The sequence below is a fragment of the Oculina patagonica genome, chromosome 13 (assembly GCF_052425735.1).
Source record: "Oculina patagonica isolate OP01 chromosome 13, crgOcupat, whole genome shotgun sequence".
Classification (NCBI taxonomy): domain Eukaryota; kingdom Metazoa; phylum Cnidaria; class Anthozoa; order Scleractinia; family Oculinidae; genus Oculina; species Oculina patagonica.
The window spans coordinates 16,640,683-16,666,304 of record NC_135770.1 but is presented as its reverse complement, the minus strand read 5'-3'; the positions used below and the strand labels follow the sequence as shown (position 1 = coordinate 16,666,304).

At 39.2% G+C, this 25,622-nt stretch overlaps 4 protein-coding genes across 5 annotated transcripts in view; 2 read left to right on the top strand and 2 right to left on the bottom strand.

Annotated features, from left to right (window-relative positions):
- LOC144634667 (uncharacterized) overlaps positions 1-25,622 on the bottom strand; it is a 56,837-nt gene that overhangs the window by 28,495 nt on the left and 2,720 nt on the right. The window lies entirely within an intron of this gene.
- Positions 1,277-3,370, top strand: LOC144634528 (putative skeletal organic matrix protein 5). Its single transcript, XM_078493502.1, has 4 exons — positions 1,277-1,514; positions 1,653-1,704; positions 2,005-2,140; positions 2,675-3,370. Exons 1-4 carry the CDS (start codon positions 1,364-1,366, stop codon positions 3,194-3,196), a joined length of 861 nt encoding a protein of 286 aa, XP_078349628.1. The 5' UTR covers positions 1,277-1,363; the 3' UTR covers positions 3,197-3,370.
- Positions 7,481-10,996, top strand: LOC144634724 (uncharacterized). Its single transcript, XM_078493761.1, has 3 exons — positions 7,481-7,941; positions 8,083-10,075; positions 10,524-10,996. The coding sequence occupies exons 1-3, from the start codon at positions 7,710-7,712 to the stop codon at positions 10,957-10,959; spliced, it is 2,661 nt and encodes an 886-aa protein (XP_078349887.1). The 5' UTR covers positions 7,481-7,709; the 3' UTR covers positions 10,960-10,996.
- Positions 23,832-25,622, bottom strand: part of LOC144634664 (uncharacterized) — a 70,891-nt gene continuing 69,100 nt past the window's right edge. For both annotated transcript variants that reach the window (XM_078493687.1, XM_078493688.1), the window contains exon 3: positions 23,832-25,553. In XM_078493687.1, coding sequence (XP_078349813.1) covers positions 24,684-25,553 — 870 coding nt within the window. In that variant the 3' untranslated portion in view covers positions 23,832-24,683. The remainder of the gene's footprint in view (positions 25,554-25,622) is intronic.

Sequence of the window (25,622 nt, the reverse complement as noted above, 5' to 3'; positions counted from 1 at the left end):
TATTCCTGTTAAGCTAAATTATTTGGAATAATTTTCCAAAATATATGCTTCTTTAGATAATATATATTGTGAATTCATATTCTTCGATCAGAGTTTTGTCCCAATAGCTTTTTCTTCTATAAGAGCGTGCTCTGGCATAATGGCCGTTAAAAATTCATCTTACTTGGTACGTAGAGGCTATTTCGTCAATGAACGTATTTAAAGACGATGGACACGAATCTCCAAATCTATCTTTTTAAAATATGTTTTACTACATATTTAATTGTATCTTGCTTTCTTGTCCATACCTTAAAAATCAGTTAACAGGCGGTCATTTTAGCATATACATAAAGGATAGAGCATTTCGAAAGCTGCGTATTTAAATTTTTTCATAATGGTCTTGTTTTGTTAAAAATTACCATACTAATGCCCTGAACCTTTGAAGGGATGTTATCTTGAGTTACGCAGCAAGAAGTTTTAAGATAATCTAAAATTGGAAAAGTCAGGCAGATTGTTTCAAATCCTGCCCGTATGTCTCGGAGATATCACTAAAATAAGTTGCTCCCCCATTTAACAAGTCACTTGATATCTTCATCTTTGTGTTACAAGTACATTTCGTGTAATAGCGAAGGTAGTTACCTCTAATTTTAGCTCCGTTTTGACCAAAAATGCAAAAAAAATCCTCATGATATTACCTCTTTTAAAAGTGAAGAAAGAACAAAACATAGTGGGCTTTGGTCACGTAAGCTTCAACCGACCCCGCGCCCGTAAGTCTGGCACTTTGCAAACGTGTCTTTAAAGCTTTATTGTGTTGTTGCTTGTTAATGAATTAGCCCGCGAGCGGGGGCCTTCAAAATACAGCACGGATTATCGATTTTTCGCATTTACGGAATATAATCCATGATAGAAAAGAACATTCGAAAGCAAGTAATTTTGGAAGGTGTTCAGTGTTTATGTTGGGCTAAAATTAAGATTTTTAAACATGTTCTCCGTACGTGCGTGTTATTTCATAACGCAAAAGTGTCATTAATCATTTGTTTGTGTTCGGTCACTATAACTCTAAGTAGCGTTCTAAGGTCACTGCCACCCACGTTCGTATCTATGGTTATTTTGCTTTCTTCTAAACCTGCTACATTCCGTAATTTCACGGCATGCTTGCTATTGGTCATTTGCTTGTAGCAAATCCCTGAGCCAATCATTGAGCTAGGTTCTTATGGACTTACGAATTCTCCCAGCAACCAAAGGAAAAAGCCTTTAGGTTTGTATAAGGAGAAAATGATTTTTATGTTGAGTATCGATTGAAGGCTTTATAAACGGGAACGCTTTAAATGCTAACTTATCAGTTCTTACTGAAAGCACTGGCGCTCTGTTGCAAGATTCTAAAATGGCAGCACTGAAATCTACTGGAATCATTTCTCTTCTTTTGCTGACAGTCATCTCCAATGCATATGCCGGCAAAAGAGACAAATGTTGCCAAGCTTTATCTAAGAAGGTAGACGCTCTAACGAGTCTGGTTGAAAATTTGGACTGTCAAGGTACTGCCCACTGTTTTTTGATTCTATTTTGTTTCCTTGTCTATGTAAGGTTTACTAGATTTTAATTGTTTACGTTTTTAAGTTCCATGTCTTCTAGATAGCTTAAGAATTTTATTTCCATATCTATTGTTTGTTTAGGTTCCTGCGAAAGTGGTCCAGTTTCCTGCAAAGAGATTTATGACGACAGCCAGTAAGTTGCGGAGAAACTGAGAACCGAGTTTGTAGTTTACTTTTTTGCTTCCTTTGGTTAATAAAAATCGTGTATGATAGAAACAGGAGTATTTCTAAAGCCACGCAGTATTTGAATTTCATTTTTTTTCATACACAATACATACAAGATTAACTTGGTCTACATCAGCTCTTGTAACTAATGCAAAGCGATAATAGTACCCAAAACATAGCGAACTTTACTTGAAATAATCAATAACACTATACCAAACGAACACAACTCAAATTAAAGGCTAATACCGTTTTTTAAATGTTCTAAAAGGCCAAACGAAAACAAGGCATACACGCTCCAGTTTGGCAGTGAGAAGCGTTCTGTCTACTGCAATATGAATGGAGAAGACCTTGGCGATTGTGGCGGTGGAGGGTGGACGATGGTCATGAAGATTGACGGCCTTAAGGTACTTCAACCTCTAATGCTTTATTAAGAGCTAAACGTACTTACTTCTGAGGTAACGATAGTTTTCAGAAGCATGATCTCGGTAGAAAGTTCCTCGTGCTTACTGTTTTTGAATAGGATGTGTTGCCGTGATCTCGACAGAAGGAGAGTAGTCAACATGCATTCCAAATAGTTCGAACTGGAACCTAGGTTATGAAGATCTATAAATACTAGCAATTAGCAAGTCAATAGAAACAAAAATTAAGCCACTGGTTCTTGGGAAAATAAAAACTCAGCTTTGAGGCCCAACGAACATTAAGTGATGAGCCATTTTGCAAATCTATCTTGAAATCGAATGAAACCGCTTTTTAGGTCACAATAACAAAGGATGGGTGAATATCACCACCATAAAGTGTGCCCTACAATTGCGAAAAATACCTCTTATAATGTACTCACTTCCCTTATAAATTTATTAAAGTGGCTAAAAGGGATGGGGGAGCATCCTGTATCAAAATGTTGTAAGGTTTCCTTAGCATCCTTTAATTTTACCTTGCAGCAAACGTTCCATTATGATTCAGCTTACTGGACCGACGAGAGAGAGTACGGCATCCCTGAAGGGCAGAACGGTTTGGACCACGATGAGACCAAGCTACGTACCTACTGGGGCACACCATTTACCAAGATTTGCCTCGGCATGAGGGTCGCTGAAGAAGAACCAAGGTTTATTGTTCTGAACCAAAAGGCTAGCTCGCTGTACGCCCTGATTCAGGATGGTAAATTCCGTCCCACCTCCCTGGGACGTAACGAATGGAAGAAGTTGATCGGTTCTGAGGCTTCCCTCCAGGCCAACTGCAACAGAGAAGGTTTCAATGCTCAGGCTGACAGCGCCCGCTTTGCTAAAGCAAGAATTGGCATTCTGGTCAATCAAGAAGATAGTTGCAATTCCTGTGACTCCAGGATCGGATTCGGTACAGGAGGGCTTCACGATAACTCCAACACGTGTGGAAACGAGGCTGTGTACTCTCCAGACAACGGAAACAAACACATCAAGGCCTTTGGATATATCTTAGTTCAGTGAAGAGAATTTAACTGAACTATTAAGGTTAAAAGTAAAGGGAAAATGATAAGCATGCAGCATGAAATGTTGTTTAAAATTAGGGTTCAAAAAAGCATGTTTAATTAATGTGGGGAATTAAAATACAGTGCAATCACGCTGCTATTAAATGATAAATAAATTGAGCTAATGAATCAACTAATATGTGTCTTTGATGACTTGTATTGCTTGGAGTTTTCGCACCATAAGTTGCGTAAATAACTGCGATGGTCTTCTTTACATTTATTTCTTTATTAAGCAGTTCAAATATATGAATTTCATATATTCATTATTTGATGTTTGTTGTGTTCTCCATGCACCTTGTATTCAAGTTTAGGTCGACGGGGACACCTACAGCATGAGTAAATTCATGAAGCGAAATTTTGCTTGACCCGTATCTGTTAAGAGGGCGTCCGTGTTACAACGGACAAGGCATATTTCGGACTTTCACCGATTTCCCTGATTTTTTCAGTGAAAGTCGACAATTATATCCCAGTAACAAATATCACATTTTTTTCGAAGAACGATTTTTCCGAAGAACGATTTTTCCCGCTGGCTATTCATAAGCATATACCACAAACATCGAGCAACACTTTTTCAAAAGCGACCAAATGTTTGGTCGCCTTCACAGACCAATCTTTGGAGAAGATTTTGCCGTATTGAATTTCTCTAAAGAATAATTTATCTCGCCAGAATTTCATAACAAACTTATTTTGCAATAAGCCAAATCTTACCTTCACAATTAAAGTTATTTTTGGAATTGCTTTCAAACTCTTTTACTCAGTGACAATGCAGTGCAAAAGCCATGATGTTAGCGTGCGAAAACATGCTCCTCTCATCACTCCCGGCCTTTTGGGCGTTCGTAACAATGCTATATGCGCAGCCTACTCCAGTGTATAATCATTGTTCGAATGTTTTTGCACGCCTTAACGTTTCTGCGTTTTTGCACTTAATGTTTGAATATACCGGCAAAGGCCATGCATGTGGTATCTGATCATGACTTGCATGAGGTACATGTAGTAAAACATGTCCCTGTAGAATGGTAAGAAATTCTCATTGTTTGCTACGAATTTAACATTTCACCATTAAACAAGAATTTTATTTGCGTGTTTAATTTTTTTGAGCTCGTATCTAGAAAAGTGTATTACATTAAAAAAAAATCGAGTTAATTTGTGTCTGCTTTCATTCACTCCGAAAAAGAACCTAAACTTTTTTAGTGGCAGCTGTAGTAAATCAAATTCTTGCTCCAAAAAAATGAACATACAATATATTTATTAGCTCCAAATACAATAATTTGGGATCTTAAGCTTAATCGTTTAGCATCATTCTCCAGAATATATTCCCCTTTAGAGAATTGTACGTGTGATGATAATTTCTTCTTAAGAATGACATCTCCCTCTGATCGTTGACGTTTCAGTTTTTGTAGTGCTTTGAATTAAATGTTTTGATATGCCTACAAAGGCCTCAGAACTGACGTTTAGACGAATTTGTATCGGATTCGTGGTCTCTGGATGATTGTGAGAAATTCTCATGTTTTACAATTTGACTATTAAACGATGGTATTAGTTTATATGTAATTTTGTTTGAGCACATACCCAGAAAAGATAGACCAAAATTACCAATTGCTTTCAACGTTCAGCTTATTACATTATAATTTGTGTCTGTTTCATTCAGGAAAAAAAATATTATTTAGTGGCAGTAGTAAACCAAATTCTTACTCTAATGAATGTGTACACGGATTGCATTTCTCATTTCCACAATAATTGCGGATATTCCTGTTAAGCTAAATTATTTGGAATAATTTTCCAAAATATATGCTTCTTTAGATAATATATATTGTGAATTCATATTCTTCGATCAGAGTTTTGTCCCAATAGCTTTTTCTTCTATAAGAGCGTGCTCTGGCATAATGGCCGTTAAAAATTCATCTTACTTGGTACGTAGAGGCTATTTCGTCAATGAACGTATTTAAAGACGATGGACACGAATCTCCAAATCTATCTTTTTAAAATATGTTTTACTACATATTTAATTGTATCTTGCTTTCTTGTCCATACCTTAAAAATCAGTTAACAGGCGGTCATTTTAGCATATACATAAAGAATAGAGCATTTCGAAAGCTGCGTATTTAAATTTTTTCATAATGGTCTTGTTTTGTTAAAAATTACCATACTAATGCCCTGAACCTTTGAAGGGATGTTATCTTGAGTTACGCAGCAAGAAGTTTTAAGATAATCTAAAATTGGAAAAGTCAGGCAGATTGTTTCAAATCCTGCCCGTATGTCTCGGAGATATCACTAAAATAAGTTGCTCCCCCATTTAACAAGTCACTTGATATCTTCATCTTTGTGTTACACGTGCATTTCGTGTAATAGCGAAGGTAGTTACCTCTAATTTTAGCTCCGTTTTGACCAAAAATGCAAAAAAAATCCTCATGATATTACCTCTTTTAAAAGTGAAGAAAGAACAAAACATAGTGGGCTTTGGTCACGTAAGCTTCAACCGACCCCGCGCCCGTAAGGCTGGCACTTTGCAAACGTGTCTTTAAAGCTTTATTTTGTTGTTGCTTGTTAATGAATTAGCCCGCGAGCGGGGGCCTTCAAAATACAGCACGGATTATCGATTTTTCGCATTTACGGAATATAATCCATGATAGAAAAGAACATTCGAAAGCAAGTAATTTTGGAAGGTGTTCAGTGTTTATGTTGGGCTAAAATTAAGATTTTTAAACATGTTCTCCGTACGTGCGTGTTATTTCATAACGCAAAAGTGTCATTAATCATTTGTTTGTGTTCAGTCACTATAACTCTAAGTAGCGTTCTAAGGTCACTGCCACCCACGTTCGTATCTATGGTTATTTTGCTTTCTTCTAAACCTGCTACATTCCGTAATTTCACGGCATGCTTGCTATTGGTCATTTGCTTGTAGCAAATCCCTGAGCCAATCATTGAGCTAGGTTCTTAAGGACTTACGAATTCTCCCAGCAACCAAAGGAAAAAGCCTTTAGGTTTGTATAAGGAGAAAATAATTTTTATGTTGAGTATCGATTGAAGGCTTTATAAACGGGAACGCTTTAAATGCTAACTTATCAGTTCTTACTGAAAGCACTGGCGCTCTGTTGCAAGATTCTAAAATGGCAGCACTGAAATCTACTGGAATCATTTCTCTTCTTTTGCTGACTGTCATCTCCAATGCATATGCCGGCAAAAGAGACAAATGTTGCCAAGCTTTATCTAAGAAGGTAGACGCTCTAACGAGTCTGGTTGAAAATTTGGACTGTCAAGGTACTGCCCACTGTTTTTTGATTCTATTTTGTTTCCTTGTCTATGTAAGGTTTACTAGATTTTAATTGAATTGAGTAATAAAGTTTTGGCAGCGACCGTCATTTATAGCAAATTTAAGGAGTCTCCAATGGCGAATTGCATGGTTTTGAGGTGACTTTGAAAATCGCCTCGCAAAGAATATAAAATATCGAATGATCCAAATAAATGTGATATTTGTTACTGGGATATAATTGTCGACTTTCACTGAAAAAATCAGGGAAATCGGTGAAGGTCCGAAATATGCCTTGTCCGTTGTAACACGGACGCCCTCTTAAAACGCTTATTTCTCGGCTGATATGGGTGCGATTAAGCTCAAATTTTACAGAGACATACAGAAATGATGAAAGACTATGAATGTCATCTTTTATTTGGTAGATTGCACTTAACGGCGATGTTACAGCCTCGTTAGTTCCAAATTAGGAAGAACTTGATTTTGCGGGCAAAGTTTGCGGAACGAGTAGGAGACAGCACACTGTGATCTTGTCAAAAACTAATCAGTTAATACCTCTAGAGTGTCATAACAGAAGCGGATTTTTTAATTTACAGTTTGCCAGAAAGTTATGGTGGTTAAAATGTGCAAAATTGAATTTAATGCTCTATCGTTCTTTTCAAAAGCGCTCTTTTAGAATTCCGCTTTTGTTATGACACACTACAGTATTTCTAGTTTACCTCTCTGCAGTGGCAGCTCATGAAGTTCTGTACCCGTGCTGTATACTCTGCCCCAAAATTGTCGGAAAAGTCCAAATTTTGAGATTTCCGAAGATGTCCCGATCAAAACACGGTTTCCAAATGGTAATTATTGTAATTACATTCCACGCTTTAATGGTGAGAACAATGCGTTTTCAAAAAAGACACGATTGTTTATCAGTGAATATCATTATGATAACTATGAGTTGCAGAAATATTCAAATTTGTATGAATATTAGGCCATAGACTCCCTTCAATCTATACATAGTTAGTAGAGGGGACTGGTTAGGAAACGCGGTTTACATCAAAGGCCGATGTCTTTGTTATGGTTTTCCCTTAGTCACGTGATCTTGACCGTGCACAAGAAAATCAACATGGCGATCGGAGTTACGTGAATGTGCGGAGAATTACGCTGTATTTCGCCGGATTTTTAGCTTAGATTAGTCTCGATTCGATAAATGTTATAGCTATATTGTTCATTAGTCGTCATGCCCGGAGATAACTGTGCTGTATTTGGCTGTGGGAGTTGTAGAAGAACGAAAGGGATCGGTATTTGGAAGTTGCCCGCGGCGAAGGACGAGGCACACAAGAAATGGCGGGACGATTGGTTGAGTGAGATCACAAAGACGCGTGAGATCGACCATGAATTTCGAAAAAGGATCGAAAATGACAAGGTGTTTACCTGTGAAAAACATTTCGACGTTGAAGATTTCGAAATATGTAAGTACGGCTACTATATACAGTAGAAATTGAAGATATGCTCTCGCTTGCCATATGGTTTTGTTTACGATCTCTGTGAAATTTTCTTGAATGTTAATTTTCATCTTTCTTATTTGTGTTCTACTTTATTTCCAAATGCAGTTCAAACGGCGAAAATGACGAAGAAGAAACCACGATTCGGCGCCATCCCAAGATTAAACATGCCAAGGAAAAGTCACGAGGCTGCAAAGCCTACACCAAGACCTGCTCGATCGGTTGTCAAGGAGCACGATCAACAACCCAAGGCATGTTACAAGTCGTTTAGTGAATTGTGCCAGCGAATCACTGGCTTGAAAACCCTGAAAGGTTGGAAATTTAAAACAATGGCAGACAGACTTATTATGAAAAAGACTGTAGAACCTTTCCTTCTCCCAGAAGTAGAAATTATGATCGATGACAGTCTTGCATACACTGTGAAAGCTTTCGGTTGTTATCTTCCTGAAGATCATCCCCTCTATGTTACTCACCGGCGTTCAGTCAGAAACATTTCAGTATGTGAAATTGTTAAAGAGCTGGAGTGCTATAAACTTTGCTGTGGAGTGGAAGCCAGTGAATTAACAAGCCAGCTGTTTCATCACGTAATTCCCATAAATGAAGACTCACTTCAGGTATGTGAGCATGGTGAACAGTTTCCCAACAAAGGTTTCTGGCGGTCAAAGGGCTGCCATCTCATGTGCGAAAAAGAAGTTGCGGAAGATGCATGCCCACAATGTTTGGAGTACCTGGTTTCCTCAAGAAAGCCCATAAAAGCAAAGGAAAGGCGGCTCTCCAAACCTGCAAGTGTCAAGGCACCAGTATCAAAAACTGATCCGGAAAGAATTAAACTGACATTAAAACAACAAAGACTGAAATGTGCCGAACTTGAGCGAGAGCTAAATGAAATGCGAGCGGCAATTGTCAAAACAAACATTGAAGTCGATCATGAACTTAGCAACGACTTCACTAAAATCCTCAATGAGGCTGATGACAACATCACTCCTTTCATGAGCCTTTTCTGGCAGCAACAGAAGAAACTTTTCTCCAGCAGTCGTACTGGGGTGCGATACCATCCGATGATCATCAGGTTTTGTCTTTCACTTGCTGCAAAGTCACCTTCATGCTACGAAGAGCTTAGAAATAGTAAAGTGTTGGTACTCCCAAGTCAGCGACGACTGAAAGATTATCGAAATGCCATTCGGCCACAACGTGGATTCCAAGAGGAAATTGTTCAGGAGTTGAACTCCTTAACTGACACATACTTTGATGTTCAAAGATATGTGGCTCTTTTGTTTGACGAGATGAAAGTCATGTCAAACCTTGTTTTGGACAAGATAACTGGAGAACTGATCGGTTTTACTGATCTTGGAGACTTGGAACTGAACTATGCTGTTTTGGAAAACGTCAATGAAAATGCAACACATGCTCTTGCCTTTCTGTTTCGTGGCGTTTGCACTAACCTCAAGTTCTGCCTTGCACATTTTGCCACAACTGGTGTTACCTCTGCACAACTAATGCCCTTGTTTTGGGAAGCTGTTTGTATATTAGAAACTAGTTGCAATCTGTGGGTCATTGCTGCCACATCTGATGGTGCTTCACCAAATAGGAGGTTTTACCGCCTTCACAAACCCCTTGATGGAGATGCAGGCACTGACGTGTGTTATCGTGCAGTTAACATTTTTGCACCTCATCGCTTTGTTTACTTCCTCTCTGATGCGCCGCACCTAGTCAAAACAACACGGAACTGTCTCATGCACTCAGGTTCTGGGAAATGCACTCGGTATATGTGGAATGATGGTCAGTATGTACTGTGGCAGCACATCACACAGATGTTTTATCAGGATGTGGACAATGGCTTGAAGCTGTTGCCTAGGCTGACATATGATCATGTGAACCTGACTCCATATTCTGTCATGCGGGTCAATCTTGCTGCGCAAGTCTTGAGTGCCTCAGTCGCTGCAGTTCTAAAGTCATTTGGACCTCCAGAGGCAGCAGCTACTGCCAAGCTTTGTGAAATGGTCGATGGCTTCTTTGACTGTCTCAACGTGAGAAGCACAACTGAACATCAAAGAAAGCGCAAGCCTTTCGTAGCTCCTTACACCTCTGTTGATGATGAAAGGTGCGTTTTGACTTTACAACTTAATATTTTTTTGTGAAAATAACATTGTTAGCCTTGGGTGTAAAGTCATTTAATTTTTTACTCTGTGCTTTGTTCCAGTAAGGACTTATGTTTAGAGGGGTTGATTCTGTTGTTATCAGAAGAAAATGTAGTATTCTAAAAAAAAAAAATATGATTACTATTGGTACATTGAGCAGTTTTCAATTGAGTGTCATAAAACCAAAACCAAAGTAGTCACTTTAGCCAATCACAAAGAACTCAGACAATCCAGTAAACTCAAAGCAAATTGATTGGTTTTGATTTTACTTCTGATTGGCTGAGAAAGTGATGCAAGAGTTTTTAACCAATCACTAAGTGTAGTAGTCCAAAACCAGTGCAGACATTTTTATATTTTAGTCTTGCGTGATTCCATGTTTAAGATGATTTATGGTTTTGCTTTATTTTCTAGATTTGCATGGTTAATGAAATTCTTGGACTACCTGAAGACTTGGAAGGAGAGTGTCGACAACAGACCTGGTAACTTCACACAGAATGCCAGGAACCGAATGTTTCTCTCGTGGCAGACGCACGAAGGTTTTGAGAATACTGTCCACTCTGTTGTGGAGGTAACAAAATTTCTGCTGAATGAAGGAATGGAATTTGTCCTAACTGAGCGGTTCTGCCAGGATCCAGTGGAAGAGTATTTTGGAAGCCAGCGCAAACTGGGTAGGTGCAGCGACAATCCCGATATAAGAACATTTGGCTACAACAGTAACACAATTAGAATTCAGAGGACAGTGTCCTGTCAGAGTGGCAACACTAAAGGTCGAAAGGACAAAACACGAGCTTGGGAACAGGTCACTGATCTGAAGTTACCATGCCGAAAAAAGCAGAAAGCAAATTAAGTCACAACTGTGTTAGTGCCATTACTTTCATATAGCAGTTATTATAATCATTTCATCGGGCATTGTGGCGTATTTTGCGGGCTAAAATGGAGAATTCAGCGGGCTAAAATATATTTTAGCCCGCTGTGGTGGACCAATCAGAAACAAGAAAAAAACGAAGCCAGCCAATCAGAACTGAAAACCATTCAACTGTTCGCGCCGTTTTCTTGCTGGCTGGCACAAGCTGGCATAATTTCAAGCTTCGTTTAATTTGAGTCGAGACGCTTCAAAACTGTTTTTGAGCTTTATAACGACAAAATGTTTGAAGGACTGAAAGGGAAAGCAAATTTTCAGTCTTCACAGCTAGATGAAGAGGAATTACAGAAACTCAAAGAAGAATCCAGGCGGCGAAGTGAATGTAAGTTTGTCTTCGTCGAGCGAAACTCGCTCAGTTGAATTTCAGGCATATTCCAAACTGCCAGTTCAGTTAACAGCACAAGTAATTTTAACACTTCTAAATGACGACTATTTCTTTGCTGCCGATAGAATTTTGTAATTTCCTTTTCAAGCAAAGATTGTTTAGAGTAATTTTGCGGTTTTCTGCCGAGTTTTGTAAACTTTTAACCTAGTTTTCAATCAGAAATAAAACGCCGACTCGCAATGGCAGTGTTCAAGTTATCGCTTAATACTGTTTTTGATTCCTTAACTTAATACCCTCTGAAATGATTATAATAGTAATAGAGTTGATGTTCTTGGGCGTAAATATGTTTTTGGCCCTTCTCAGAGCTCATTTTAGCCCTCGCCTGCGGCTCGGGCTAAAATGAGCCTGAGTCGGGCCAAAAACATATTTACGCCCGCGAACATCAACTCTATTGTTATATTTTATTTGGCCATTCATAGTAGGCCTTTTACCACAAAGCATGAACTGTACATTATGTATTATAGCTCACAGTTGAAGAAAGAAATTTCATTTTGCTTTTTTATACAAGAAAAGGTTTTTGCTTTTAGTTCAAATTTCATACAACCCTTTAAGTCCTAAGATTGATCAAAATCAAATTTCTCCTTGAAATGACAATGATATTTGGTATGTGTATTGAAAGTTGAAATTAATTCTCCTAAATTATTGCAAGAAATGCATAGATAACACTAAGGAGAATTTTTATGTTGATCATGGGGCTTTAATGTTGGGATAAGGTAAAAACTTAACTGCCTCTTTGGCGCCTTTTGAAGTAGGTCATCAACCGCATGGCATCTAGTGTACATGTACATTATGTAATATAGGAACAGAGTTACCGGTAACTCATATCATGGTTGCGGAAGAAATTTTGTAGTGCTTTTTGCAATAGGGAAAAAATTGGTTATTTTGACTCTTCAAACTCCCAAGATTGTTCAAATTCAAGTTTCTCCTTGTATAATCAATGCATCTGTTTCACCTATCAGGCAATGAGACTTTACTAATGGGACGGTTCATTGAAAGTACAAATACATTTTTTCCTGCTTTTACTGAAAAAAATATATTGATCATGGGTCTTTATTGTTTAGTGATCAGGTAAAAATGTAAAGTATCCCTCTTGCAGAGCCACGCCAGGGTTACGAGTAAAAAGTGATAGCTGGCATTTCAATTTTCAAATTGAGTTTTTTTTATTTTTTTATAACATAAAAATGGAATAAAAGTTTGATTACAATTATTTAGAGTAAATGACAAGGAGTATAATTTGACCTTTAAGAGTTTATAGTTCTGATATAAGCATGAAAATTAAAATTGTTCTCACAGGTAACATGTACATGTACTGTGAATAGGGGTACTCATCAAATAAAAACAAAACAATATGCATTAACAACAGTCTCAGTCACCTCTTTGTTGTTCATTCTCGTTACAACTTCTACTGATTTCATTGCGAAGCGCCTTCGCTTTAGTATGCTTTGCCTTGATCTTATAGCGATGAACTATATCCTTGACAAAAGCGAACGAGCGCACAAATACATACAAGCTCACAATTCCATGCAAGACATTCTTGCAAACATGGCAGTCTGGTTCTTGTGAGAACTAATTGCCCCCTTCTTCAAGCTGTTGGTACAAATATCTGCTCAACTCATTCCTTAAATATGCAGCAAACATTTTACTTTCTAACACATTGCAAGAAGGTTCGGGCTTAAATGTTGCTGCTGTTCGCTGTTGTGTTTTGCAGCCTTGTGTCTCTCGTAACTTCCTCTTGTTTTATACTTTTTTCCACAGGCATTGCAAACAATTTCGTGGTGCTCAACCTACGAAAATATCACCAAAAACGATTACATTAATAACTTTTCGAAGAACATAAAATTTAGCAGCTGGATTTTCTGGAAAGCTTTCCGCGACTCACTGGAGTATCGTAAAGAAATTATCTGCTACAAATTTTAACACTCGAACCGAATATAAACATGTTGCTATGACCCAGACCGCTTGAACTTCGACACCAAGCTTTCATTTAAGCATTTCTTGATTCATAGGGATCCCAGAGAAAATTTATGTCGACGAAAAGGCAATAAATAGGTTTAGATTTTAGGCAAGAGTTGCTTGGATTCCGTTTGTTGACATAGGTTATACGAGTCGCGATCGTGCTGCCAAAGTGAAACAAATTAAGCTTGGCAGTGCAAAAGTACGGCTCAAAATTACAATCTTTATACTTACATTACCAACTGCGACCGAAATTTGCTCTTCTATATCTTCATCTCCTTTACAATTCCTATAATTGCCTCTAAGTCTTCTCCCAAAACAAACAAATCGGCTGCACTGTCCGCCTTCTTGAATGAAACTGTGCACGGTCGGAGTCACGTGATGGGTCGGTTCAACATCGGCGGCCGCGCTATTGTTTTGCCCTTTGAAGTGTGCCGGTTTTCCTAACCAGTCACCTCTACTAACTATGATCTATATAAACGTATAAAGCTGTTGTAAATTTGTTTTAGAAATCATCAAGGAAATATTGGTATTTTTCAGAGTCCTACGTCACTTTTGAGTAAACATTTTGTTCACAAACAATTCCACACGCGAACACATCAAATCACGCGCGCGCGCTCAAATTTTTATGCAAAAATCTCGTTAAGTTGTCGATGTCAGTCGTTGCACTTCGTGCATACGCTTTAAATAAATGCATAATGATGAGCCTAAGGTGTCCCCCGAGACCTTAACGGTCAAATGAAAAGAAATTACGATTTTTTTTATTTTTTTGCCCATGTGTTTATTAAGAGCCAAATAAACATATCCCGAAGTTTTAAAAGTAATCGGACATTGCATCGCAGAGATATTGCAAGTTAAAAATTGCTTTTTTAGGTCTTCATAATCGTAGAGTACTCGGAAAAATTGTCGGAAAATTGTCGGAAATAAAAACTTTTGACGTCATAATTGGTGTTTTTGAAGACGACCGCAGACCAATTCCGCAGACCGAACCTAAGAATTTAAATAAATGTGTTTAGTGACATTTCAAGTAGTTATTTCGTTCGGTTCGGCCGTTTTTCAGTTGATTGATTGTTTGTTGTTGTTCAGAGACGCGCATTTTTTAAATAGAATAGCTAAAGCTCAAAAATAACTTTAAGTTTTGTTTGCTGTCGTTTTGCATATCATGTGAGACAAAGGAAGAATGCACGCTGGTATGAGAACAAATCAGGAATCTCTATTGGTCTGTCTCATTAGCATTTGACGTTAATGAGCAGAATTATCTGCACGTGCGTTAACTATGCACGTGCGTTTTGAATCTTGGAACACTTCAAAGCCGTTTTCTGCCAAACAACAACGTGAAATGACCAAATTCTGCGTATTTTGAACAACGTCAGCCACGACGGCTAATTTTTAGTTTTTCTATTAGGGGTTGAACGCTCTCTTTGAATATTCAGCGGGAGCCAGTTCTTAGAGCGATAAATAAGCAGAATACGTGCGGAAAGTTGCGAGATTCTCAAGTAAATTATAAATTCATTTTTCACCAGACGTTGCCGTTGACGTTGCCGTCGGTACGGTCTGCGGAATCGGTCTGCGATCGTCTTCAAAAACACCAATTATGACGTCAAAATCTCGTTCCATTCCTTCCATTTCAGTGCGCAGTCATTCAAAAACGTTTTCGTGAAGCCTTCGGAAATCTTCGTATTTTTTGCTGTAATTCACGCTTTAAGGCTCGGAAAGCAAAAATTTTTCTTAATTTTGCTCAGTAATAGATAGTTTTAGCGTTTGGTTGGTTAAAATGGCATTTTGAAATTTCTGTTCATTATCTTAGTGCCAAAAAGAAATCGAGAATGGTAGTAATTTCTTACAAAAAATACACTAATAATTTTAGTTTCAGATCGAAAAATCCAGGAAAGATTTGTCGGAATATATTAAAAATCGGTCCGCGATGCGTACGTGTGGGGGCTTGATAATTTCAAATTGGATTCTTCTTTTTTGTGAATTCATTTAGTACATTCAATTACCTTAAGGCTGCTATTTATTGCGGCAAATTTAGTAGCCGCAGTAATTTCCATTCGCGGAATTTACCCTGTTTTGCAGTTTAAGCAAGATCAAAAAACAAGATCAAAGAGCTCTTTGAGCCACGACTGAATTTTTTGCCAAGTTTAAAAGTTTAGTTTTCATTCCTTGAAAATTTATGAGCAGCAGGTGATTCAAACATTTCTTTGATGCACATGATAACAGATAAACAGCGGAATGTCTATTACATTGATATAAGATATTTTCGCCTCATATCATTAAGTGTCCGAGTAGCACACTCGGATAGGCTTCTGACTGGCAAACGAAAGGTCGCTATAGGTCCCGAGTTCGAATCCCAGAGGAGACATTTTTTTTCTTTTTTCCTTTTTTTTCCTTTTTAACCAGTAGCACTAAAATGGTTTGTTTATTATATCGCTCCGTAGGTATGCATTGCAGAATAATTTACATATATCAGAACATATAGCCATATAGACTGATTCAAGCCCAAATGTATTTAATTGTGCTGTTTCATCTGAAAAGCTCTTCCTTTTGTTCCGAACAAGCAGCCACGCACTCTATTTTAGCCAACGCTCTGGTTTCTAGATAGACCCATCGTTAATGAAGCTTATGTGAAACCCGATTTAGTTTTCGAATATTCCTACATATACGACGCTAGCTCGACAGATACGAAAGAGATCGATCATTACATCGCTTTTTGCGGCACTCAATATTGGCTTGCGTAAGCGTAAAAGCTCCTCTTGAATTGATGTGCAACCTGCACAGACTTCCAGCCAAACGAAATGTTGGCTAGTATGACTTCGTGAGCTGCTGTAATGACGAGCAACTACAGGAACAGCTGAAATCAAAACAGTACAAAAAGAAACACGCCAAAATCCAATATGGCCGATTTCTACTCGACACGCACTCATCCCCAGGCTCCGGCCTCAGGCTCTTTCGCAGAAGACCACGTGACACAAGCAAACCCACACACAAATAAATAAATAAATAAATCCCTCAGTCGACGCCAATGTGCGGGCTTTGCCCCCACAAAAAACTTATTCAAGCAATTAGTAGTTTCTAGAACGCATGTTGCTATCGCGCTATACATATTTAATGCCAAATCCGCGTCGATGGAAAAGAGAGTATTTATGATTATGGTATTTTTAATACCTAAAAAGGTATTAAGCGATAAGAACTTACTATTTCAAGCTTCCTGTGTTTGAAAGGATGTAAAAGATACAAAACACTTTTTGTATGGAGGATAAATGTGATACCGAGTAAATGCATTGTGTCTATAATACAGGCAACAACCCGCCTTCTACGGCATATTGTGAGGAGGCTTGAATTGCAAATGAAGGCGCTGACTGGTCAGCACAGACGTGTTTCATTACTTCTGTATTTAAGTGGGAAAGATGCCATACGACTTGGAAAATTGTTGTGGATTGTAGTTTCCTCTTATTTCATGCATTTCCTGGTACTTTGAACTCTCTTGCTGTTACTGGAAACCGAAATGCTTAAACAGTTTTACGCAGAATCAAAAACTAAGATCGTTTATGGCGGTTAGAGAAAGCGGCAGAGGTAGACGTGAGAAATAAAATACGAGACAAGTTTTAACAAAATCTAAGGTTGAATCTTTCTAAATCTTCTTCTTTTAATTGGGTCTGATAGGTCTTTTTGTTATGTGCAAATTGTTATTTCATTGTATATATATGTTATTTGCCGGCCGGGAGGTCCGTATTGGGAAAAACTATACCCGAGGTCTTGAGTACGGCCCGAGGCCCTGTACCCTCGGTCTTGAGGCCGTGCTCAAGACCGAGGGTACAGTTTTTCCCAATACGGACCGACCTAGGCCGGTAAAAAACGTTTTTATTTTTTTCCTGCTTAAGTTTGTTTGGATTTAAGAAACCGTGAAAAAATCTGTCGCAAAATCTTTGTTTGTATACGCGCGGATTTGATTTCAATGTTTACGTTGAGTCCGACTCGATCGACAAGCAAGAGTGAAGAATGCTGTTTTCTATTTAATTCCGAATAAAACAGCTTCGCTTAAAATGAACCGTACTCAAGAAATGTTCAGTTTTTTTTACACTGCAGAAAATCAAGAAAAGCAAATGAAGTCATACTAAAATATAGCACAAATATGCCACAAAACCTAACAAATTTAAATCGATTTCGGCTTCCCGAACAATTACCGATAAAAAGTTTTGAAAAGTCTTGAAAGAAACTTTGCAACTTTGCTTAGCCTATTTCTCTGACTCAAAAATACTTTTACAAGCTATTCACACTTGTATTTAACAAATTAATAATCTCTGCGTTGATTCCCAGCAGAATTTTATTCTGATAAACAGTTCCAAACTGAATGAAATGCGCAGTGTCTACTACGTACGGCACAATACTGTGATAATTAATTTGTCCGTTTTTAATCAAAGAATCTCATTTCCTTGAATGATGGTAAATAGTGTTCTGTTCTAGCAAAAAGTAACAGATAAACAAGGCAGTTTAGCACATAGATGGAGTCTAAAAAACCGAATGAATTTTACCGCAATGGCGTGAAAATCATTGCGAAATGCACAAACAACGGCAAACTGCGAACGCTAAACTACAACTTGATTTTGTTGAGAAAGAAATAAATACTCGCCTTTTGAAGAATTTTCAGGCCTTTAATTCCACTGCTTCTTTGTCCTTTAGCATTAACAATGGATGGTGAGCAGCTATTTCGAGTTTGGAGAGCAAAACTTTCATGTGTTCGTTAGACTGAAAGTGCAAAATGATTTCGCGCCGTGAGCGGTCCGTAGGCGGGGTCCGGATGGGAAAATCCGGACCGCTGGAGCGCGCACAATTAGCCAATCAGATTCAAGGATTGAGGATTCCGGACCGCTGAGATGCTTGAGAAAAAAATAATTTATTGTATTTTTTTTCATCATCTGTTTTTGTCATTTGTCAATCCTATTGTTTTTCGAATTTAAATTTAGTTGTCTTTCCATTTAACGGTTACTTCTGAAGATGTATGTCTGTCCTGATTTAAGAAAACAAGGCCCCAGGAACTGCCTGGGGCCAGCAACTCTCTAAGCCCTCCCCTCCCTTCCCCCTGTGGGTTTCAGGGAGCCCAGGGGCCCTGCTAGGAAGCCTTCCCATGCCCGGTCACAGCTGAGCTCTCAGAGGTCTCAAGGCTTGTGAGCCAGCCCCCCAAAAACCAAAAGCCAGGAGCAGTCCTGACCACATTTCCAAGCAAAGCCTTTGCTGAAAACAAGCCAAAAACCTGACTTTAGCCACCCCCCCAGCCGGATTGCAATTCAACAGCTGACCCAGGGCTCCCTAGGGCTGTTAGGTCAGGGCCCCAGCTAACTGCCCACGGGGTCGTTGACGTTGCCCCCCCTCAAATTTCTCGGGCCGCAATGGCTTGAAGGCCGACCGAGTCGGCCTTCAAGCACGGATCCCGGAGTCCACGTTTTGTCAAATCCAGACAGATTGTGCCAGGAAATGGCCCTAGCTACAGCAAAAGTCAGCCCGGCATGTGCCAGACTGCACGTCACCGGGTGCTCTGGCCAACCGAGACTGCCTTTTGCCTCCTTAGGGAATTTCCTTGCCAGCAATCTGTCCTGATTTAAGAAAACAAGGCCCCAGGAACTGCCTGGGGCCAGCAACTCTCTAAGCCCTCCCCTCCCTTCCCCCTGTGGGTTTCAGGGAGCCCAGGGGCCCTGCTAGGAGGCCTTCCCATGCCCGGTCACAGCTGAGCTCTCAGAGGTCTCAAGGCTTGTGAGCCAGCCCCCCAAAAACCAAAAGCCAGGAGCAGTCCTGACCACATTTCCAAGCAAAGCCTTTGCTGAAAACAAGCCAAAAACCTGACTTTAGCCACCCCCCCAGCCGGATTGCAATTCAACAGCTGACCCAGGGCTCCCTAGGGCTGTTAGGTCAGGGCCCCAGCTAGCTGCCCACGGGGTCGTTGACGTTGCCCCCCTCAAATTTCTCGGGCCGCAATGGCTTGAAGGCCGACCGAGTCGGCCTTCAAGCACGGATCCCGGAGTCCACGTTTTGTCAAATCCAGACAGATTGTGCCAGGAAATGGCCCTAGCTACAGCAAAAGTCAGCCCGGCATGTGCCAGACTGCACGTCACCGGGTGCTCTGGCCAACCGAGACTGCCTTTTGCCTCCTTAGGGAATTTCCTTGCCAGCAATCTGTCCTGATTTAAGAAAACAAGGCCCCAGGAACTGCCTGGGGCCAGCAACTCTCTAAGCCCTCCCCTCCCTTCCCCCTGTGGGTTTCAGGGAGCCCAGGGGCCCTGCTAGGAAGCCTTCCCATGCCCGGTCACAGCTGAGCTCTCAGAGGTCTCAAGGCTTGTGAGCCAGCCCCCCAAAAACCAAAAGCCAGGAGCAGTCCTGACCACATTTCCAAGCAAAGCCTTTGCAGAAAACAAGCCAAAAACCTGACTTTAGCCACCCCCCCAGCCGGATTGCAATTCAACAGCTGACCCAGGGCTCCCTAGGGCTGTTAGGTCAGGGCCCCAGCTAGCTGCCCACGGGGTCGTTGACGTTGCCCCCCCTCAAATTTCTCGGGCCGCAATGGCTTGAAGGCCGACCGAGTCGGCCTTCAAGCACGGATCCCGGAGTCCACGTTTTGTCAAATCCAGACAGATGTAGAAGCATACGAAACGTCAAGTAAAAGGTCTATTTTTTTCTAACAATGCGTTTGTCCGTTATGTTCATTACCGCAGTTTGCGTGTTATTTTTAGTTAAACTCTGATAGGTCTTGTCAGAAATGACATAGTTTAACGTCATATTTATTTTCTTCGCTACGATTAACAGCACCTGCATGTATTTTAAATATTTTCTTGTGGGCAAATTTCATTAAACATTGCTTCTTTCTTTACCAAGTTTAATATAATTTTTTTTCTTTTTCCATTAATAACATGAAAGCGAGGCTTCAGTAAAAATGCGCTACTTTAACGCCTTTGCTCAAGGTTTTTATTTTAACAAGTGATGAATTTTTAAAATATTGTCTTTCTTTAGTGCGAAAAGAGCAAATTGAAAGAGCAAACGGTTTGCAGATGATCGTGAGCCGGAAAATTTTCTGTTCCTATGTTACAGCGAATGAGGATGCTGTGGCACGTCACACAAAACGAGATCAAATATCATGTGATTTCTTTGCAAGCTGTGGTGCTTTCCATAAAATCGACTTTAATAGAGTCCTATCAGTTATGTAGATAACATTAATTTTCTTATTAAATAAGTTTCTATCAATAAATTGAGTGGCAGTTTCAGCCTCGTTCTCACGTGAGACCTTTCTTCATCTGTACCGACTGACAAAAACATAGCTATAACTCAAAATGTGTACCACAATTTGAAATCACAAACTATCTAGCGTGAAAGAGGAGGTTTTAATCTATTAAAATCCGTTGTCAAACCTTGTCAGTACTCTTGAAGTGCAAAACATCATTTCTGTGCTCTAGCTCCCGGACAAACTAAGGTCCAGAACAAGAGAACACAACAGAGCTGTTTTCACAGGTGATAAGATCTCAGTGGTCACGCAGACTGTTCTTAGTAGCATGGCATTCCATCCGTGAACCGAACTCTATCAACGAACACGTGCACATTCCGGAGGTTTACAAATTCCTAGCCGATCCCTAGTGGATTCTCGCCTTTCTAAAAAAACTTCTAATTTACATCTGGACGCCATTTGAACTTACGCTGAAGAAGGTTATAGTAATTTTTAACCGAAACGTCCGCTTTTAGATTTTAGTCAGTGACAACTACCTTTTCACTATTTTTTAAACCACTACTTTCTTTTTTTTTCTTAATTTCTCGAAAACCATAAATTCACGATTCTTCATATTCTGAGTCAGAGCCTCTTAAGTTTGCATTTTGATTTGATTTTTTATTGTTTGTTTATTTGCTTCAATCAAATACTCAACTTGCCTTGCGCTTGTTCACCTTATTAGTAAAATATTTTCATCTATCGATGATCGAAACACGCCAAATCATTTGGCGCTCTAATTACCACGTAAAACAGTTGCGAAATACATGCAGTTGCGTTGATAAGCTTGACAATGGATTTATATTTATTTTTCCAATCGTAAACAATTCGTTCTATATGACAATACTCATTCCTTGGTTTATGTGGACCTCTCTTCTTACTTTTCTACATTATTGTTCTTCCTAATAGTCTTGTATTGCAGAAACTCCCGCAGTGCAAAGGATATCAGTATTTTTGTCGTCATTCAGATGCTGCCCAACTTACCGGCGTTGTGTTAAATGAGCTGCCGTAGATCGATACTTGGATAAAAGCAAACAAACTATGTGTAAATATTTAAAAAAAAAAGACGAATTGCGTTATTTTCAAATCCAGCAAAAGGAGAATTGGTAATTATATCTCACTTTTCTTTGACAATGTTTTACTATATCAAGAACAAACGATATAATACTTAGTAGCTTTTACAGACCAAACTCTTTCCTGACCTTTCCTGGAGAGCCCTTGTTTGCCCAAAAACGATCTTTAATTCGGTAGGCATAATTTGTACAGCCTCTCCTTTTAGTGGTCGAAGCAAACAAAGTTATCCTTAGACCAATTACGAACGCTTATTATCGTGCTCGCGCTGCTCTGCTGCCCGCTTGAGGTAGTCAGATATTTTTTATCATCAATTCTCTTTACACCTTTTTTTCCTTTCCTTTTTCTTCTTTTCTATATACCCCTTTAATACTACAGGCGATATTATCATAATTTCGCCCCGTCTCCATCGCCGTTTAAAGTGTTTTAAAATATCTCAATTCCGTTTAAAATATGAATTTCACTTATCATACGATGCGCCGCTTTGAGATATGTTCCGAAACTCCCAAATGGTTCTTACATTTAGAAGTGCAGAAAACAAAAATGAAAAAGACGTTTAAAAGAAGTCAATGACACAGGCTGCTCGCTAGTAAGAAATGCATTTTTTTACCAAGCTTAACCTATTCTATATCCCATTTGTTTCCAAAGAAAAGAAACCAATTTGAATTTTTAAAATTAATGTTTGCTGAGCGTGAAGTTCTAAATAAAGGAAGAGTAAAAAAAACGAAGTTCGCCAAATGTCTTCAGGTTTTTACATATATTTCTGTGTGTGTGTTTTTTTTCCATCGAGCGTCTTCAAATTCTTGGTAATAAGGGCCTAAGAAAGAATCGCCGGTATAAGGTCTCACCACCACTGTTGATGCAAAGTGCACGTCCTTGAATCTGTCTTACCATACATCAATATAAGGTTTTTCGTTCCTGTTCCCAAAGAAAACTTGTTGTACATGTTACACACCGGCAGACATTTTAATTTCGCGATCAGTCACCCTTCCGATTATTTGGTTGAAATTTGCTATAAGATTCTATATAGATATCTGTGTCTTCGACTTTTAACTTTTCGATCACGTTAAAAAGTTATCACTTTGCTTTTGACAGATTACCCAGGAGCCCGGGAGAAAGGGCGCGGAAAGCGGGAGAAGAGAGGACGGGAAGCGGGATTCCTAAGGTGGCTGGAACCGGGAGCATTTTTAAGTTTAGCTATAACGGAAACATAAGAATAAAATCTCTTCTGACAACGAATTCACACTTAATTACTTTTCAATTAAGGCCAAAGGCTATCGAAGCAAAAACAGAGGTGGAATCGTGAAATGACAGGCGTTCTGTGAACATTGGTGTTGTAGTGAGTGAATGGATTATGAAACCAAGACGAAACCCTTTAGCAGGAGACCGCCGACTAACGTTTTTTGATGGTCAATGCCCGACCCGATGGGCGAAGTTTTGCGTCAAATGCCCCACTATACGGAGTTAACCTCAAGTCAAATGCCCGGGGTATGCCCAGGGGGGATGGGCGGTCTTGGAATTGACTGATAAATAAGAAGAATCCGTGTTCGTGAAGTGTGTTTGTTCTTCTTTAATACGCTTATGGTTACGCTTGTGTTGCTGCTTATGCTTGGGCTTATACCAATACAAAACTGATCAGCCTTTGCTCACGGCTTAGCTTAGTATGACCTCGATTTAAGCACAGATAAATGTTCACTTAAAAATGCTCTAGACCGAGTGAAGGTATTAATTTTGTTATTTCTAGAACTCTTTGCTTATGTTATTCTTCTTATTATGGATTTCATATTAAAGTGAAATGTTCCGACCTGTTTTACAATGTGCATGCTGAGAAACTCTGTTGCTTGATAATTGTTTGGATCTTTTTATTTTGGCCTGAAATGCCCCGCAGTGTATTCTGCACATGTGCGAGAACAGGTGGTCAAAATACGAGATGATTGTGGTGGAATCTGGTTTAAATCCATTTGTATGATATCGTGGTGTATGATACACCAAAATACTACTAGGAATATATGTTTTACTATTTGATTTTGTTCGAAAATCCTTTTCAGAAAAGATATGAGAAAATGCAGATCGATATGTTGCTGTAAAAGTTGCTTTAAACTGGACTATTTCGACGTGATAATTTCCGTTCAGATTAAAGCGGATTGCAAGGAGATTTCTTCCTTTGCTACGAGATAAATTTACTAGTGATCTAACAAAATTCTCCTATTTTTGGTACTGAAGTTGGTTCGAATTGTTATGATGACAACATGGCGAAATCCGCCGAGTAGTACTTGTTTCGCCCCTTGTCAACAACCGAAGGAGTAGAGAACGGCCAAATATTTTTACATATTCTTAGAGCAGAAGGATGGAGCTTGCCGCAGATATGCAGTTTAACTTGTGAGTACGAGCTACTTTTGATATTTTACTACATAAAGTTAAGGAAAATTTGAGCTGGCCTTAAACGTCCAAAATAGCCAAACTTTAGATCCTCGTCTCTTTCTTTATAATCAAAGTTGTTCAATGCGGTTCATCCAGTTTAAAAGGCCAAGGCTTGAACTTTACAAGTATTGGTATTTAAGCGATGCAGCTGCAATATTTGTATTAGAGCGAATGGTTGGACTTTACCAAATTTCACGATCAGGCCAATGGCCACCGAGGCCACCTGGAGGTGTAAAAAGTTTTCATTCAGATTTCATAAAGAAAACAATTTTTCTTCAGTCTTATTTCATATTTGTTACTTACTTATAATAAGAAATTACTGGAGGGATTTTGAGCGAATTCTATTTACTGAGCCAAATTAAGTTTGTGGATCTAAAGGAGACATTCTCTTAAGTGTAATTACATTTGAAGTTTATAGGAAAAGAGCCGCTGGCATTTTAACGGTCACTGTCTACCACGTATTAAACTGAAAAAAGTAGTATTGCATAGAATAAACCATGCATTAATAAACTGGCTTGAAAGTGCGGTTTAAACCTCTTCATTTCGGGATCACACCTTGAAACGGGTGAAATTATTTCATTGTGTCACTTTGACCAAGTCATCCAAATGGTCGTGGTGACGAAGGATATTCCTGTGATCAACAAACATCTTTTTCCAATAAAAAATATAGATTCTATAAAAGAATACAATCTGCGTAAGTCTTCGTATTGCGACAACTGTGTAAAAATAGTCATCAGAAACTGTAGCAGTTTTATCAACGCCATAAACGCGAAGAGCAAACTGCAATGAACCAATAACAAAAGTAAGGAAATACGTTAGAAGCAAGAGAAATATGTTTATCTTAACGAAAGCAAACACTTTAAAAGGAAACATTTTTCGAGAGTGGTTTATCTGAGTGAAGTTAAGAAAGCCAATTAAAACGATCTGAGCTCCATTGCGAATCGTAAAAGCCATAATCAGAGCAATCTTCATTTTCTTGCCATTTTCCAGTGAAAGAATCATTCCATAACCTACAATAGTCATCGCATACAAAGACAAGAGACTCCAAAATGCCGGCAGACGAACAAGCAGTCTTGGGATGACGGACCAGCCCAAAAAGGAAAGTACTTTTGACAGAGCCAGGATAACCAGGGCGCTGTTAAATATCTGAGACACCACCCAGGCCAGTTGCAGTTGTGCAGAGCGATGGAACGTGTCAATGTGCATCGACTGGAAGCTAGTGTGCTTTGAAACAAGGCTGGTTTCAAAGGCACGGATAGTGTAGAGGATTAAACCGATCACTTGCCAGATGAAACACGGGACGTAGATGACGCAAACTAGTAATTTGAGAGCGGTTGCCGAAGTCGGAACACGTTTCATGGCCATACGGAAGCGGCTTTGAACACCATCTTTATCCTCAGTAGTCTCAATGTTAACATATGGAGAAGCAAACCTCTGCCATTCATTCTTAAAATAAGACAAAAAAACTATCATCACTTCTCTTCGTTAAATGCCCTTAGCTCTATTAAGCCATTC